This window comes from Salvia splendens, chromosome 7 (genome assembly GCF_004379255.2).
Source record: "Salvia splendens isolate huo1 chromosome 7, SspV2, whole genome shotgun sequence".
In the NCBI taxonomy this organism is placed as follows: Eukaryota; Viridiplantae; Streptophyta; class Magnoliopsida; order Lamiales; family Lamiaceae; genus Salvia; species Salvia splendens.
The window spans coordinates 36,746,185-36,765,736 of record NC_056038.1 but is presented as its reverse complement, the minus strand read 5'-3'; the positions used below and the strand labels follow the sequence as shown (position 1 = coordinate 36,765,736).

The 19,552-nt window shown below is 38.0% G+C and overlaps 2 protein-coding genes across 2 annotated transcripts; one reads left to right on the top strand and one right to left on the bottom strand.

Moving 5' to 3' along the window:
• Window positions 1-351: 351 nt before the first annotated feature.
• On the bottom strand, window positions 352-5,630 carry LOC121742104 (cytochrome P450 97B2, chloroplastic). The gene is made up of 13 exons (XM_042135143.1): window positions 5,331-5,630; window positions 4,597-4,786; window positions 4,283-4,390; window positions 3,973-4,057; window positions 3,651-3,889; window positions 3,407-3,580; window positions 3,220-3,327; window positions 3,046-3,132; window positions 2,875-2,963; window positions 2,617-2,708; window positions 2,407-2,468; window positions 2,150-2,296; window positions 352-700 (listed from the first exon to the last, which is right to left on the bottom strand). The coding sequence occupies exons 1-13, from the start codon at window positions 5,477-5,479 to the stop codon at window positions 473-475; spliced, it is 1,758 nt and encodes a 585-aa protein (XP_041991077.1). The 5' UTR covers window positions 5,480-5,630; the 3' UTR covers window positions 352-472.
• Window positions 5,631-9,607: 3,977 nt separating this feature from the next.
• On the top strand, window positions 9,608-10,440 carry LOC121741134 (VQ motif-containing protein 22-like). The gene has a single exon (XM_042133835.1). It carries the CDS (start codon window positions 9,692-9,694, stop codon window positions 10,163-10,165), a length of 474 nt encoding a protein of 157 aa, XP_041989769.1. The 5' UTR covers window positions 9,608-9,691; the 3' UTR covers window positions 10,166-10,440.
• Window positions 10,441-19,552: the final 9,112 nt, after the last annotated feature.

The following is a 19,552-nucleotide window of genomic DNA, read 5'->3' as shown; positions in this document are numbered from 1 at the left end:
ATCTAAGTAATTATCTCTTGAAAATCATATACTATGAATTTATCATAAATTTTCAGTCAAATTATTTTAATAATGTCTTAAAAATATAGTAAGGAAATAAAATGATTAGTAATTAAATTAATATAGTAAATAAAATTGGTCAAATTTGCTACTCTCTTTATCTTTCCTATTTATTCCTCTCATACTTTTCAACACAATTTATTAATATCGGTGCCTAAAATTTTTGACTCAACTTAGTTGGGAAGGGAGTATAATTTATGTACGTTTATTATTGTGTTTTAGAAAATGTGAGATACAAAAGTTTGTCGAAGGATGCTATATTTTGGATAAAGTATGCCTATTCTAAATCGATAACCAAATAAATAACTTTACATTTAAAAAAGGCTAACGACTGAAGTGTGACAGCATGAGCAAAATTGATTCTTGATTCTAAAAGAGAAATTCTTTAGTCACAACTACAAGAGATGCAAAATCAATTAGAACTCGACGATCTCTTCTCCAGCTGGCACCACAGCCCACTCTTGGTGTGGATGGTGGCTCCGGTGACTAGTTCGACGGATTCCGGCGATCCTCGCAGGTTCACGTCGAACTCCCGTAGTAATGCCGCCAGCGCCACAGTCGACTCCATGAGGGCGAACTGGTCCCCGACACATTTTCTTGGCCCCCCTCCGAAGGGCAAGAAGGCGAAATCGGCAATGATCTGACCACATTGGAAAATAGATGTTTTAGATGTTTGCATATCGAGAGTCTTGCGTCAGATGGTCCGACATAAGTATTTTTTATCGTTGTAACCAATGTTTTAAAAACCGGACCGGCAAGCGAACCGGCGTCATTACTGGTTCACTGGTTCAACCGGTTCACTGGTCGAACCATTGGTTGAACCGGAATACTGTTTATATATATATATATATTTATTTATTTAGTAGTAAATAATAAAATTTAATTAAATATTTTATCAATAAATATTATAGTATTATACATTTAATAGTATTATTATAGAAAACAAGTCTTGTACTAGTATATTAGAATATTTAATGACGTTAAGTTTAAATACAATAATAAATTATAATACACAATATTAAAAACTAGTATTAAACTCTATGTATAATTATAAACTCCTATATTATAAAACATTAGTGATTGTAAAAGTATAATTAAAATATAAGAAATATATTATAATTAACAATTTCTTAAAAGAATATATAAAATTAAAATGAATTATCTTAAAAGAATATAAAAGTAAAAAGAATATATTTTTAGTGAATGATAGAATTTTATTAACTTTTTATCAACAAATATAATTAAATATATAAATTATACTAGTAGTAAGTTATTGTAAATAAAAATTTATTATTTATGTATAAAAATAAATAAGTTCATAGTATTATTTTCAAAAAGTAATGCGACAAAATAATATTATACACAAAGATATATGAATAAACATAAATTAAAAACATATATTTAGTAAATACTCCTAGTATATAATCAAATAGTAGTAAACTTTTAATATAATTAATCACATATTCTTAATATACATATATACGTATTAAACACGGATTATTAGTTTATATAGATAAAATATTTTCGTGTTTAACATATGAAAATAACTTATGTTCATATTACTACCAAGAAGTCCTTGTGGTGTAGTGGTAGAATTGTTGGTAAGTTCACTGGGAGGTCTTGAGTTCAACCCCTATCAAGGCCAAAATTTTAGAATAAATTCTAAAATTTTGAAAAACATTTGAACCGGTTTCCGGTTCCCGGCCAGACCGGTCCGGCCGGCCGGTTTCGGCGGTTCATGGCGATTGAACATGTCACTGGTTTTATAGTGCTAACCGGACCGGACCACCAACCGGTTCGCGGTTGAACCGGTCGAACCGGCCGGTCCGGTCCGGTTTTTAAAACATTGGTTGTAACCACTTGTGGTTGCAACCGAGGGTTGTGGACTCCTTCACTTTTTTTCGACTAAATGATAGCCCGATAGATGTAAATTAGGGTCGGGCTTGGTTAGGCTAACTTGGGTCATAGTGGTCGGGATAAGGGCTTACTTCTTCACATTCATCGTGCAATACATGTAGCTATCGACAGATTGATGAATCACTTTTTTCAAGAACTAAATCGAACGAAAGTCAAGTGCTAGATCAATTACCTCGTTAGGATACAGTGCCCCGGGGCTACGAGATGGATCAAAACCGGCCCAACCATCAACTTGGCTAGCCTTTTGCCTTTGAAACCTCTCCGGCTCGAAGTCATTAGGGTTGTCCCAATAATGGGGAGATCTGTGGAGATTATACACCTGCAAAAGCAACGACACCCGTATAATTAACACGATGTTTGCTCAACAAGATCCGAACCAACTTAGTCTGGCTCGTCGTGGTTCTAAAAAACTAGCTACATTATACTTACAGATACAAATAAGTCCGTCCCGGCTGGGATTGAATACCCGTCTTCGTTGCCATTGTAGCCACCTGCGTCGTTTAGGACTTCGTTTCAGAATATCAACCAACTCACGAGAATATGTGAAACAGTCCGATATTTTGCATGAATGGTAAAAGAAAATGCGAAGAAAATGATGATTAAAAGGCTTCTTCGACTTCATATAATCAGAACACATACCCGGTAACTTATCCGGTTTGAGAGACCGTCTGATCAGCAACGGAGGCTGTGGGTATAATCGTAGAGATTCAACCACAATAAGCCGCAAGTACCTAACAAAAACGCATCAATCAGATTCGTATAGGTTGAGCAAATGCTGAATTTGGAGGATTAACGACCACAAACCACATGTTTTCATCCAAAGAAAACCGTAACTATCAAGATCGATGAGGTATGATATAGAGGTGGTAAAAAGATTAGGGGGGGTGCGTTGCATACTCGAGCTTTTTGATTGCTTCATATGTTATCGGCTCCTGTCCAAGCACTGAATCGACCTCTGCCTGTGCTTTCTTCATTTTGGATGGATGCTGAATCACATGAATGGATCATATGATTAGGATTATCACCAAAAGCAATAGCATTGCTCGATCCAAAAAGGAAATACCATACCTGTGCTAGAAGATAAATAGACCATGTAAGGACAGCAGCTGTTGTCTCGTGTCCGGCTATAAGCATCGTCATCAGGTCATCTCTGAGCTGTTCGATGGAGTTAACGAGATCACTACAATTGACCTCAAATCGTAAAATAAAAGGGATGATTTCCACAAATGTCGGATTATTTACCTGTTGATCATCAGCGTCTACTCCTCTCATGTCGACTAGAAAACGCAAGAGGCTAGCATCCTTGATATTTGAGTAGTCGCGTTGCTGCAGTTTCTCGACATCAGCTTCCTGAGAAAAAATGTAAAATCACATTAGAGAATGATTAGGCAAAACCACATTTACATGAAAATATTGTGACTTTTCTCACTTCTCTAGTCTCTTTTGCATTCTTTATCAGCCCATCGAGGCAGTCGTTTATGACCTTAAGGTCGCTCTGGAACTTCCGTTGTCGAGGGACGAGCCATTTCGCCAAAGGGAGTTTCCAGTAAGGTATGTAGAATGTTGAACGATGCTCGGCCTCGAACAGAGTACCGTACACAGCCTGCAGACGAAACATGTTGCATCAGCAAGTGATACAACCGAACTAGATGAGAGCGAAAGACGAATTAAACCTTAATCACTGGGGACTCTTTTGTAACAGAACCGAAGTCATAATTGAAGACACCGAGGCCAATAATGTCGAGCGCCAAACTAGAGAACTCGGCCTCGAGGTCCAACTCTATTTTCTTCCCTCCCCTGGAAACTTCTGCTTCTAAAAGGTTATCGAATTTTGCTATCATTCTGTCGGAGCAGTTAGCGAACATTTTCGCCATAGTTTCCAAGAAGAGCGAGTGGAATCCGGGAGCGATAACTGCAGTGGGGATAAGAGTAGGGAGAGTGAGGTGAATGGTCGAAAATGTACAAGGTTACTACTTCGAGTGATGAAGGTATCACCTCGCCTCCTCTGCTTCCACGTGTCGAGGTCAGCAGGAATGAGTCCTTTGCCCATTATCGGTTCCAATATATCAGCGAGAACGCCCTACATTATGTGATTGCAGTTCAACATCAAAACATGTTAAGGAAAACAATTTCTTGATTAGTGCTTTTGAGTTTTGATTTTGAGCAAGATATTGACAATATGAGTTCTTGATCATATCGGGTAGGAAAGGACGTGTATAACTCCGAAGATCGGTGGACTAGATATTATTGCACAGAAAGACTCACTTCCAACTTCTTTAAAGAAGTAGTGAAGTTAAGAACATACCTTGTCGTAGGAAAATGCATTTTCACGAAGAATATGTCTAGCAACGATGGGATCAGAGACGACAACGAACGCTTTAGGCCCAAAGGCAAGTTTATAAACCGAGCCATGCTGCAAAAATGACCAACCAAGATAACAAGTCAACAACTCTTCCACGTGCAAACAAGAGCAATATGCGGTAAAAAGGGTCAATCAATCGCGACATGCCAACATCTTCTCATAACATTTTGCATCAGTTAAGCGCATACATTTGAAGTAGGCAAGCCATTGATCAGACAGTTTAAACCTATACAGCTCAACAGCAGCATAAAATCTACCTCGATGAACCAATCATACAAGGAGAAGAAAAGTGGTTTTCCAAACAGATCCGAGACTGCACCCTCAGCAGTAGGCATCGACAGTATCTTCGCCCCACTCAAGAAATTAGTGAGCATGTTGCTTGCATTGTCTAGTAAGTTCATCTGTTTTGCTGTTTTCGCTTCATCGGTGCCCGTAGATGATTGGCACCTGCATTCAATAGAATGTGTCACCATTAAACCAACTCCATCAATCTCATCAAACAAGAACTACAAGGATTCGGTTCGAATGAAAGAGCTTCTACAAACAAAAATAGCTTCTTTAAGAATTAAATTTAATTAATTCAACAAAAGAAATAAACTCTTGGATTGAAATGTTTATAGCATAATTTTTCTACAAACACTTAATGGGAACAACAAAACACTCAAACATCAAGAAAGACTCAATCTTTATACCAGCATCACACTTCAACATACCAAAAAGCAAGTGGGCACTTGCCAAAATCTCCAAACTCAAAAAAAAAAAAATAATAATAAACCATTTCTACAAACAACTAATATAAAAACACACAACACCAAGAATTCAGCCAAAAACATACTCAAACATCAAGACATACTCATTCTTCAGCCAAAACATACTCAAACATCAAGAAAGACTCAATCTTTACACCGACAACACACTTCAAAATAACAAAAAGGAAGTGGGCATTTGCCAAAAACTCCAAATTAAAAAATGAAAGTTCAACAAAATAAACCTGATTGAAATCCCCTTTGTCTTACAGCCCAAGATTGAATTTGAAGAGGCTGCAGAGGAATTGGAATTCAAACGGGAAGCTGAAAATTGGAAGGGATGATTCGCCAAAACGCATGGATGATTGGCATAACCAGTGATTGCAGTTGCCATCGTTGCAACCTGTGAGGTGAGTGAAGTGAAGAAATTGGAATTGATATAAATTAGTTGAGTTGAGTAGAGTGGGAGAGAGGTGTAGATTCCACTCTCCAGAAAGGAAAATGTTAATAAGATAATTAAAGCTTCCAACTCAGAATTTTGTCTAGTTTGGATTTATAGTTGACACATGAATTTCTGTTAGGCACACTATCGCCACTCTATTATAACGGATATGATTTTTGCATTTTTATATTGAATTGTTATCTTAGATATAGACACCTATGCACCATAATTACTAATGTTAGTTCATATATAATTCGAGAGTTTTATTAAAGATTCTACTACCTTGTTTGAAGTGGGCTACGCTATAAACATTTGGGCCTTATTCGGCCTGACTTAACTACAAGCCCACAGCCTCCATCCATTCCATGTAGCCCAATTCCAGCCCATATGACTCCATGAGCCGAACCACAGGTTCAGCCCACTGCAACCGTCCGACCTAGACGCCAGATCGCACTTCCCAGTGGCGGATCCAAGATTCGGAAACGGAGGGGGCGAAATATATATTACTACTAGATTGGTTTGGAACGGATATGACTATTTTTTCGGTCTTCGGGGCAACGTCGGAAGCAAACGGAGGGGGTGGACATGGTACTTTTACGTGTGCAGATAAGGGTCGCACGGAGGGGTTGCGTCCCACCAAATGGAAAGATTATGGTTAGAGATAAGGATTAATTTATATCACAATCTCTTATATTTCTATTTCTCATGTAATCTTTTATTCAAGTCATATATACTCCGGTTTAGTCTTAAAACATTGAGAAATACTATAAACATACTTTTTTCTTATCTTTTTATTTATTTTTATCCTTTTTTATTGATAAATGAACAATAATGTAAAGACTGCATCACAGTGGATTCGAACTCAACTGGATTCGAACTCAACTCAAGACCTTTCGTCTCCGACAGAAATTACTCCGCCACACGACCAACACACTTATGCACACGTATACATATTTTTTCTCATTCTTATTTCTCAAATTTTGTCAATAACATTATGAAGCAATTACAACACACTCACACAAATATATGTAATAGAGTAGTATTTATTGGTAGAAGTGTTACTTCAGCCGTTAATTTTGACATTCTCATTAAAAAAATAGCCGCATGCTCCCAACATATATATCAAATACAGTACAACAATAGTTGTTATCATTACTTGAAACCCATATGATATACACATTGAATTTTGAGAAAATTTTATAGTTACACTCCAAACTTTGTCACTTTATGATTATTTAATCTACTAAATAAAGCTGGATACACAATGTATATAATAAAGCTCATTAATATTTCAAAGCAACCTCTTTTAAATGCATACTTTAGTCGAATGATTTGATTTGGTCACGCCGTTGATAAAGGTTTGTTTCAAATTGTTTAATGTGAATGTGACGTAACAAGGTTTGAAAAATATTCACACACATTTTTGACCAATATTATTACATGACAAAAGACTCCACATTCTCATCGAACTCACAAAGTGAGTTTCTAGGTATCTTCCTCTCTCTCTCTCTCGCATGTATACATGTTCACTATTTGATCTTTGAGCAAATTGCTGGAAAAATTATTGGTTAAACTAAAAAAAATCAATTATAGTATAACTTTGATATGTTTTGGATTGTCGCATTTATTTGTATTTAGAGGAAATTATGTATAAAATGAAAGCTGAAATACTTTTGCAAATGTATATATTACTTATTTACGAAATAAATTGATTTTAGTACGAAGAATAGAATATAAGTTATGATATACGTACTTGTTTCTTAAAGCTACGGGATTTGACCAGAATTTGATCAAATTGCATGGTTTTTCGTAACCAGAATCCATATGGATTAATGATGAATTTAGTATAAGTCGATTTCATGAAATTAATCGATGTATATAAATTAAGAAGTAAAATGAAAAACATTTGTAGAAAAAGAAAAAATCTAAATGCCACTGAATCAACAATTTTAATCTAGATGATACTAATAAATACTAGTAGTATAATTTAATTAGGACGTGTGGTATGTATATAATTAGTCAGCCACGTCTAAATCTTTGAAAAACAAATGTTAAATCAACTCCACTCTTTATCTGATGTAGCTAAAAATTAAGACCGTTTATAGAAATAAAAAACTAATTTTGTAGTTAAGAATTCTCAGGGTCAAAATCAGAATTTTACCTAAAAAGAAATTGATCAAACTTAACAAAATTCTAAATTACTTTAGTTAGAAGATGATACACGTTAATTAGGGATAACCGGGATTCACTTTAAACACCAAAGAAAACAAAGATAAAAATAATTATCTTTCTTCATTTAAGAATTTTTATCAGAAACTCTATATATATTTACAAAATATGGAACATATTCCAATGAGAAAATAAAACAAAGAATGGTGTTGTCATTGCTTTCATACTCAATTCGATTACTTGCTTCGCGGAAGCAACACCCCACCTTTTGCTTCGAGAAACCCCACCAAACATTTCCTTCCTACATCAAGTGTTTTAGGTCTTTCTTTGACTTGTTTTGTGTTCAACCATTTTAGATAACCACATATTTAAGAAACGAAATTCATAGGTCAGATGCTAGATATGCTGAAAATCTTAGGAAAGGAACACATAAATAATACGAATAAAATATAATAAATACATAAATAATTTATCTAATTCGATATGATGTGTATCTATGTTTGGGGTGGTGTTAAACCACAACTATATATAGGCAAAATAGTGAGCCGTAATCCCAATGTTGGGTTACAAACCCATCCCACATCGGATGAGTGAGGGAAGTTGGAAGGTGTATATAATTCCTGTCCAACCACAATTAGTTTGAGGCCTTTTGGAAGTGACCCAAAAACAAATCCGTGCGGGCTTGACCCAAAGCGGACAATATCAAACTAATGTTGCAGTCGACGATCCTAACAAGTGGTATCAGAGCCCAGGTGGCTATGGGTTGTGCCTGGATGAGCCCCGGTTAGGGTCGGGCCCTGAAGGACTCAAAGTTAGAGTCGGGCCCAGGATGACCCAGGGGCCAGGGCTGGAACAACCCATGTTCGTGTCGACTGCGTTCCCGATGTGGTCTCGGTTTGAGGGGAGGTTTGTTGGGTTACAAACCCATCCCACATCGGATGAGTGAGGGAAGTTGGAAGGTGTATATAATTCATGTCCAACCACAATTAGTTTGAGGCCTTTTGGGAGTGACCCAAAAACAAATCCGTGCGGGCTTGACCAAAAGCGGACAATATCAAACTAATGCACTCCCAAAAACAAATCCGTGCGGGCTTGACCCAAAGCGGACAATATCAAACTAATGTTGCAGTCGACGATCCTAACACCCAATACTAACTAATACTATAAATCAAATTGAGCCTAAAAATACATATATGTATGGAAGCCTATAGATGTTTGGCTCCATCCTCAACATAGTTGGATCGGTGTGATCATGGACTGATTCACTTCCTTTCAGACTCCATACTCAATGGAAGAAGGTAGTCCTCCATCAGGATCAATGGATGATGAAACAAAAGTAAACCCGACCTCAAAGGTTGAGGCGGAACTGCCTCACCGTGAGATTGATGACAATTCCAAAAGCCAAATTTAATAGAGTTTTTTTTGTTTTTATAGGACGAAAATAAAGTCAGTCAATATCTCAATCCTACCTGAATTTACAATTTACTTTAAATATCATAATTTTTTTATACGTATTCTAAGTAGTATATTTTTTAAAGTTGGAGACTAAATATCTACCCGAAAGCAAACGATGTAAGATTTATAAGAAGTGAACCATATTCTAATTAGATCACTAGGTCAAAAATGATAATATTTTTTAATCACATAATCAAGTACATATTGACGATTCTTTAGTATCCTATTTAAGAAATCGTGGGCTCATTTGTTGGTAATAATTGGTGTCTCCCAATCCCTAATATATCATTAAATAACGTACAAAAACACTTCATTCATCAATCTTCATCCATATACATACATTAAACGATTAAAAAACATAAAAATGAAGACTTTAAAGACCAAGACTTGCTTCTCGATCCCCCTCTATATAAATACTTCAATCCAATTACTCTAAACACCTTTTATCCTCTCTCCCATTCCCATTCTTCACATTCTCTCTCTCAAAAATATCAAGAGATAGAGAGAGTTTAATCAAACCATAGCTCTCAAATTTTGTCTATGGCCATTAGCCAAACCATGTCAAACCCTAGTGATTGGCTTTTCCAACCCTACCAACATGATTTCTCTCAAATCAACCAAAACATCCAAACTATTTCTCCCACCACCACCTTTTTCGCCGCTAACGGCTCAAACAGCAACAACAACAATAACAATAACAACAACAACAACCTTGTCCCTGAGCAAGGCCGTGTGGCCAAGCCCGTGAGGAGGCGGTCGAGGGCCTCAAGGCGGACCCCCACCACCCTCCTCAACACGGACACGGCCAACTTCAGGGCCATGGTGCAGCACTTCACCGGGGGGCCCGCCGCCAGGCAGCTGCCGATTCCCGGCAGTGGAAGCGCCGCCGCCGCGAGCTACATGGATCATCATGTGGCGTCGGGCGGCGGTTTCCACGTGCACTATCCGCAGCAGCAGCAGAATATGTTTGTGATGGACGGCGTGCATGGCGTCGGCGGCGGGGAGTGGGAATAGGATTAATTATGAAAACTTTATGGTTTGATTTATGGGAAATTTGGTGATTATATTTGCTGACTTGTCGTTGTAATTTTTTTTTTCACGGTTGACTATATAGAAATCTATGAATCGTGGTAGGTGTACTGTGTTTTTTTTTGCCCTTATTTTGGGGGTTTGGTTTTGTTGATTAAAATGTAGCATTCCTTATTGATCCTAGGCTTCTTTTGTTATGAAAATAATATTGTATTTTATTTTTAGGATACTGTAATATAGTAATATAATAAATTATTATTTTGGAATTGTTTGTGAATTCATTTGCAAATATTCTTAAATTTGTCGACAATCCTACTTTTTTATAAATTATGTAAGTTGTAGGTACTTTCTGACAAAATCTATCGATCGGTAAATTCGTCGTTATTTTAGCTTTTTTTGTGTGATGTGATGTGTGTAATAATTAACGAAATCATATAATAGCCTATGGTTTATTCTATACAACGTATACGGTTTATGATAATAAATATATGAGTGAACTACAAAAATGGTCCTTGGATTATGGGTTTATCTCGCCTATAGTCCCTGGATTTTAAAAATATCGCCAGACAATCCTGGACTAAGGATTTATCTTAAATTTGATCATTTTGCCATTTTTTTGTACGAAAATACCCTTTTGAGCATTTGAGCAATTTGGTCTTTTTACACTTTTAACATTTTAGATCTGATATTATTTCAGTAATGTACTAAATCTGATATTATTTCAAAATTATCATTCTTTTTTCCTTTTGTCATCCTTCACTTTGTTTCTTTATTTTAATATTAGATTTAACTCTATAAAATTAATTTTTAAATTTAGATTTTTAAATATCAATAAATTTTTAATAATTATTAAAATTATTAAATAACACAAACTGATAGTTTTAATCAATATTTGATAGTGTCTAATATTTAATCAATAAGGTATGCCGACGCCAACTTAGTTTTAATCAATATTTAATAGTTTTAATCATAAATAGATCATATAACACGATTTATGCTAAAATAAATATGCATATAATGTAAGACTAATATAATTTTTATTTATTTATTTGAAAACAATCAAAATTAACTAGAAAATTTCTGAAAAAAATACTCCTATATAAAATTTTTAGTAGTATCAAAATTTTAGTTAACTTCATAATATTTAATCATAAGCAATTATAACAACCGAACGTAGGCTAAATAGAATAGCTCTTATTTTTCCATCATGATTAATATTTTTTTTCCTGCACTTCTTCAATTCAGCTGAATATTATATTAAATAACAAAAATTAATAGTTTTAATCAATATTTATAGTGTCCATGAATTAATAGTTTTAATTAAAAAATTTATTGATATTTAAAAATCTAAATTTAAAATTTAATTTTATAAAATTAAATCTAATATTGAAATAAAGAAACAAAGTGAAGGATGACAAAAAGGAAACATGATAATTTTAAAATAATATCAGATTTAAAATGTTAAAAGTGTAAAAAGATCAAATTGCCCAAATGCTCAAAATGGTATTTTCATACCAAAAAATGGCAAAAGGACCAAATTTGAGATAAACTCTTAGTCTAGGGTTGTCTGGCGATATTTTAAAGTCCAGGGACTATGGGCGAGATAAACCCATAGACCAGGGACCATTTTTTTAGTTCACTCCAAATATAATTGTCCCCAGAATTCGATGGTGAACTTTTTAATTAGAGTAGACGAGTGAACTTCAAAAATGGTCCCTAGACTATGGGTTTATCTCGCTCATAGTCCCTGAACTATAAAAATATCCCCAGTAGTCTCTGGACTAAGGATTTATTTTGAAATTGGTCTTTTTGCACTGTTTTCAGACGAAAATACCCTTTTGAGTGTTTGGATAATTTGGACATTTCAAAATTTTGACTTTTCAGTGGGGTCAGCTGTGTAGGTGGTGTAATTGATGTGTGACTGTATATTTCTCTCTTTTTACACCTTCTCTCCTCTATCTCTCTTCCCTTCTTCTTCCTCTGGTTTCCTCCGCAACAGTCGCCGGTAACAAGAAACAAGAAATCAAATGAAATGTTGCAAGGTTTATTTATGGTGGTGTTATCCGAAGTGTGCGGTTTTTGACTTGGTTGGGCATCCGCGTCATTGGGCACGGCGCTGCAATGGATGCCCGATCGATCGGGCTCGAGATCGGGATGACAGATCTTTTGATCGCGCGACTCGAGCTCGGGTGTTTGCAGTGGATGCCTGACGACGCCCGAGCCCGATCTCGGACGATCGGGCATCCATTGTGGATGCTCTTAATACATAATAGCGAACACGTCTATATATTGATTATTAAAGGGAGTAAATAACAAAAGAATGCATGTAAAATGAATTTATATCAACCTTCTAGAATACTTGTTCAATTGATAAAAGAATATAATGAAATATGAGTTTTATTTTTATATATATAATAAAATGTGAGTGAAATGAGATTAGTAGAAAAAATAAAACTCCATCCATTGTATGTTTTTTACTTAATCTCATACATTCACAATTTTTGTGATTTTTTCAAACAATTTAAATGAAATTGAAAAATATCAACAAGGAAAAAACATCCGACAAAATAAATAAACGATGTTGTAAGTGTGCATATGGTGCACCACACATCCTGACTAGACACTCAGATCTAGCACCCGAACCAGATACCTGTTATAGTATCCAACGCGCGATCTGATGCATCTGTGCACTGGAAAGACCTTTATGACAGAATCGGAGCGTTACGAATCCCTTCGCCATTGCAAGTTTGTTTCTACTTACTTGATTAAGTTATGCCATGTATGTTTGTAGGTTTCCGAATACTTACTTGCTTGTTGGATACTGCAATGATGAGGTAGGTTACACACATGTTCAAAGGAAAGACCGTTATGACAGAATCGGAGTGTTACGAATCCTTTCGCCATTGCAAGTTTGTTTCTTTCTGTGCTCCTTTGTGTTTTATGGTTTTCCTAATGTTGGTTTAGCCTCTATTAGCTGTTAGCTGGAAAGTCTGTGATTCTGTAGTATACATTCTTATGCATTTTAGTGTTATTAGAATGTTAAATGTGGTTAATTTTGTTGTAAAGTTGATTATGTCTTGTTGAACTCAATGTTGTTAGGGTCGCGGGTTGGTCCGGGGCGATGAGGCTGGACCCTGGGTCGCGGGGCGTCGGGGCAAGCGACCCACGAATCGGGGCGCAAAATTATTTATTATTTATACATTAGTAATAATAATGATTAAATATAAGTCACTAATATATAAATATTTATACTTATACTTACATAACAGGAAGAAAAAATATTTAAAATTCAATCTGACATTGGGTAGAAAATAATTATGGAAGGAATTATAGTCTATTTACTTGTTTTGATATTTAATTAATGAATTTTATAATTAAGTTATTTTGGGAAAACATGAAAAGTTGGCAATAATAATAAATTAATAGTATAAAAAAGAGGAAAAGTAAAAAGTTGAAAGGATTAGAGCCAAAAAGAGGCGGTGGGTGCCTAGGTTTTATCAAAAGAAGGACTCCATATTAAAATACTAATAAAATAAAAAAAGTTTCAGCCTCCTCCCTCTTTACACAAAAATGGATTCACGCCCCTTCGTCGACCCAGACGCCCCCACTGCGCCCCACGTATCTCGCTCGGCTCACCCATGTTTGGGCGAAGCTGGACTCGACCCTGGCGATCCGCGCCCCGAGCGCGTTTTTAACAACACTGGTTGAACTTCCATTTGTCTTATTTCCTTTGGCAGGTGGGTTGATGAAGTTATTCCTGATGCCACGTGGGTGATTGATCAAGAGTTCTTGGACAAGCACAATATAGATTACGTTGCTCATGATTCTGTCCCGTAAGTGTTGCTTAACAAGTGATCCTTTTTTAACATAATCTTGGATTAGAGTCAACACTTGTGTCGAGAAATAAAGACATGTGAGAGCTAAGAAGTCGGTCATGCCTTGATTCCAAGACAATGACCCATTGCCTACTAAATTTTACTATTTTTCTCGTTCCATTTCCTTATGCTGTGCCTATATCAGCTTCCCAGTGGGTGTTGGTTATTAGTGGCTTTTAAAAGATATAACTGAAAGGGCCAGACAAAATCCAATTAAGAGAAAAGAAATGGTATGCAAGATTTATGATATGAATATCTAATTTGATTTAAAGATAGTTGTGTAGATTTTAATAAAATAAATTAATAATTTCTTCAGATAATTAATTTGAAAAAGTTATATAGTAATTTTTTTCTTAATTGTTGTAGGAAGGTAAATACTACTATGTGATATGTTGATTCACAGTAAATTAATTAATATTTATAATCAAATTTTAAATGTAAAATAACTAAAATTTCATCATACATAAATCCACATTTTCACTACTTTATGCACGTTGTCCAATCATGCAAACCTAAATTCAATTGCGACGTGTAAGAGCATCTCCAATGGTAATAGGTCAGCCATAGGCTAGTCACAAACTCCTCCTGCCACATCATCAGTACTAAAAACTCCTACTGCCACATCATCAGGACAAGCAACTGGACAAGCAATAGGCTAGCAATAGGCTAGCCACAATAAACAAAATTATAAAAAACAAATAATTAACAATCACACAAAATACGGAATTAAATTTACGACACAGATACGGGAAAATTCAATAATAATATTTAAATTTAAAAAAAGTACATTAATTAAAAAAACTACATTAATTAAAAAAAATCTAACGACGTGCAGTCATCCGCGCCCACAACTCTTCAATTAAATCCTTTTGGAGTCGAATATGAGCATCCACTTGGCGCATGTCGGCATGTGCCTTGAGGCGGCCGACTTCATCGTGAGGGACCCCCCTTCGTACGTTGGGGGCGGTCATGCCGTGGCTTGGGCCAGCTTCATTAGCATCGTTATTGGCCCAACTAGTCAGTTGTACACCTTCATCTTCGACAATGACGCCCTGACAGAAATACTTCAGACAATCCAGGGCAGTCGTCTCGCCGATGTGGAGGTACTCGGTCTGCCGCGCCTCCGTAGGCCAACTGCCTGATTGCCGCAGTGCACTTTTGTATAGGTGTGTGGCCGGGTCTGCCAGCCGCATCGTACCTGAACCGGAAACACAAATACCGACGCTCCAAAGCATCAACGATACGCATAAACACTGCCCTACGTATCCTAAAACGCCGCCTGAAAAGAGGCGCCCCAAACCGCGGCTCCTCCGCAAAGTAGTCTTCATATAGCCGCTGATGTACAGCTATGTGATCCCGATCAATCACTGCTCTTCGGTGGACAACGGGTGGAGGTCGAGGTACCGCCGGCTGCAAGACCCTTTGTATCAACCGGTATATCTCGCGGGACGTATAGGCCTCCAACTCTTCGTTCATTTGCCGTTCGTACTCCTCAGCATCACCACCACTACCACCACTACTACCACCCGCGTTACTCATTTCACGTTGTTGCTCTTGTACAGAAATTAAGATGGAGAGATAACTCGTTAAAACAAGTGGTACGAATGAAAATGGTGTGCAAATCGTGTATATATAGTGTTTCGAAAAATTTAGAAAAAAATTAAGCTGGCCGATCGCTCGCCGATCGGGAGCCTGCAATGGCGGCCAGCCGACCGGCGAGCGGATCGGCCAGCGCCCGAAAATCGGCGTCGGGTCGCCGATTTTTTAGCCGAAATGGCGCTCGCCGGTTCCAATGGTTCGACGAGCGGACCGGCCAGCGCCGGGAATCGGCTAGCCTGTCCGCTCGCCGCCATTGGAGATGCTCTAACAAACTACTTTTATAATTAGTAAATGATTTGTTTGACACAGCCAACCATGTATTTTAAGTAATAAAAATTGAATAAATCAAAAATTTTTTTGAGTTTCATGTATAAGACAATTATAGGCATAATTTACAATAACTACGGGAAAAAACAAATAAAAAATTATTTGAAAATTATCTAGATATGTTTCAATCTTGTAGTAGCATCTTTTAGAGAAATTTCGGAATAAAGGATTAATTTCGCTGACCTTTCGAAATTTAGGATTCAATTCGCGTACCTTTCGTAATATAGGATCGAGGCATGCGGATTTTTCAGAAGAAGGGTTTTTTTTCCTTTTTCTCTTCCTTTTTTATTAAATCCTTCACAAAATATATGAATTGACCATAATATCCCACATAAGAATCGGTTTTTTCATCTTCCCTTCGCTAATCGTTAATCTTGATAATGAATCCCCAATTTTGAACCTCAAGCTCGCCCATAACATCCTCTCCTTCGCCTTCTCTCTCCCCCTCATTCTCCACCCTCATCTTGTTATTGTACACTATGTATTTGTTTGTGCTTTAAACTATATATTGTTGTTATTTATCAGTATATACATATATTATTATTTTTTTCTTAAGCAGTAGAAAGAAACTGAGCAACAACACTACATCCTTACATATCAGTAGGGTTAGTTTTCAAATTAGAAATTTGGTTAATATCTAATTGTTAACATTACTTGATGTTGTGGAAAGTAGAAATACTCCACCTGATTCTTGGCTTCTGGAAAGACAAACGTGAGTTTGGGGAAACTGGGGTGATATGCTAAATTTAATAAATGGATAGTTTGGTCAATATATATATTTTGTAAGGAAAATAATAAAAAAAGAAGATAAAATCACAAAAATCCCCCATTCTGAAAAATTGGTATGCCTCGATCCCATATTACTAAAGGTCAGCGAATTAAATCCTAAATTTCGAAATGTCAGCGAAATTAATCCCTTATTGCGAAATTTCTCCATATTTTAAGGGAAAGCATGGTTCTTGCCTCTCCTTAGAGAAAAGGGAAAGGATATCTCTAACTCTAAATACAGATACGAAGCATATAAATAAAATCTTTATGCCAACTATAATCCGATAAAATCTCCAAGAAAAAATCGTTAGCAAATTAAATAACATAATTAATAAATTTTCAATTCAAAATACCAATTAAAATGAAATTGATTCCCATCTCTAAGAGCATCCACAATGGCGCCCGTCCCGGCGGACGTCCGGCCGGTGTGCCGGAGTTCCGCGCGGGACGTCCGCCATTATGCAGTGGTGACGCGGATACGGACGTTCGCTGCGGACACCGAGTTCCATGGCGTTCCCGGGACGTCCGTCGCGACATCCTTGCGGACGTCCGCCATTGCGTTGACTCCACAGACGTCCGCGCGGACGCCCTGATTATTTTATTATTTTTTTTTGAAAATTCTATAAATACGGCTCGTTGAACTTCATTTCATTCGCACCACTTGTATTAATGAGTATCTCTTTCTCTAAATACTTTTCTTTCGAAGATAAATGAAGCACCACAATAGTGATTCCCCCGCCACGAGCGAGTCACAAGGGCCGATCTTTCCCGTTGGCAGAAGTACCCCAATGTCTGCCACGATGTCCGGAATGGCGGGGATGATGCCCCTACCCCAAATGACGGCGGGGATGATGCCCAGGTACTACAACATATACCCGCCTTGGTATGGGATGATGCCCCAAATGCCCAGGGTGAGTGCCGGAATGACCCCAATGCCGGGGATGATGCCGCCCCAGATGATCGGGATGATGATGCCGAGGATGATGCCGGGCTCGCCTGTCGCTGCGGGGAGTAGGCAGGGGTCCCCCAATCACCGGTGGACAATGTTTATCGCCCCTATATGGATTTACTGTCGACGGACAACCCCCCGAGTACTCCTCTCGAGACTCAGTTCATTGGCATCGAGACGTTCTCGTTTGAGGAGTTGGGGCTATCTCCGATCCAGGATTCTCCCACAGACGCACCAACGGTGACATGGAGGAGGGGGAAGACAAGGAGAGGGAGAGGCAGGTGCAGGGGCAGGGGACGGGGCACTTCCTCGCCTGCGGCGGGGTACGATGGTGAGGCGGTGTCCGCTGAGGTGGGGGAGGGATCCAGCGGGAAAAAGAGGACCGTCTGGAGCACAGAGGAGCGCATCGCGCTTGCGAAGGCGTGGATCGGTATAGTGGAGGATCCATATATCGGAGCTAACCAGCATATCGACAGGATGTGGTGGCGCATTAGCCAAAGCTACCTCCAATTCAAACCGTCAGGGGGAAGCCTCACAACGGAGAGCAATGCCGGAAACAGTGGGAGTGGCTGAAGAGGCAGCTCAGCCGATTCGTCGGCATTACCCAAACAACCTCCGCTCGGCAACCAGCGGCATGTCTGCCAAGGATGTGAAGCTTCTGTCTCACCATCAGTTCAAAGACGCTGCGGCGGGCTTCGGGGAATTCAAATATTGGGAGGCGTATCTTGTGGTGCAGACTTCGGCCAAGTTTACTGTGGGTGTTGAATCTGGCTGGCCGAAGCGGACGAAGATCAGCGCCTCCGGGGAGTACAGTAGCAGTGCTGGTTCCCACGAACTCCCCCCCGCCGAGGCAGAGTTCCCGACACCTTCATCGTCGGCCTGCCGCCGCCGCCCGGAGGGGCAAAAGTCCGCGGCCCGGCTGGCGAGTGGAAGCGCCAGCGGGTCCGCCGAGACTCAATCGGCAGCTCCTACCCAAAACGATCCCGAGCTCCCCTCACTCGCCCGCGTCGCGCAACATGAAAGCCTGTTACGTGCAATGGTTGAATGACGGACATCGACCGATCGCCATTACAGGTCGTCGCTGAAGGATATCATCAACAGTATGCGGCGCGATTTGGGGTTGGGAGACATGGCGGAGAGTGGCGACGAGGGGACTACCGGCGGGGACGACGAGGGTACTGGCGGCGGGGAATCCGAGGAGTGAGACGGCGGTTTAACTATGTAATTTTTTAAATAATTATGTATGTTTTTTTTTTGTACTATGTATGTTTTTTTTTAAATAAAGTGGTTGCAATTTCTCCGTATTTGTGTCGAAATTTTAATTCCATAAATTGTTTAATTTGGTGAATTTGTGAATTTTTATTATTGTGTGAAAGTCCTTGGGGATGTCTGCCACTGTGCAATGAGACATCCTTATAACGTGGCAAAAGGTGTTTTTGGGATGTCCGTGGGGATGTCCGTTGGGACATCCGCACCACTGTTGATGCTCTAATAATAAATAACGCCCGCTAAAATTTCCATACGATGTTGACATAATGGACTTGTAACTTAAGTAAGTTATTAAAACCACATGGTTACAAAACTAAGTATGCAATTTAATCATCTTAATTTCTCAGACGTGGCAAATAGAATTAATTAGGTGTGCGCATTTTGTGACCCTCTGATTTCGAATGTAATTATTGTTGGAATATTAAAATATAAACTTGATTTTGTAAATATCTAGACATTATACAAATATCTAGATATCATGTGGAATTATCTAGAATTGAAGGTGAAAATATCTAGATATTTTGGTAGAATTAACTAGAGATAGAATTCTCTAGAATATAGATATTTAAAATATAAAAGAATTAA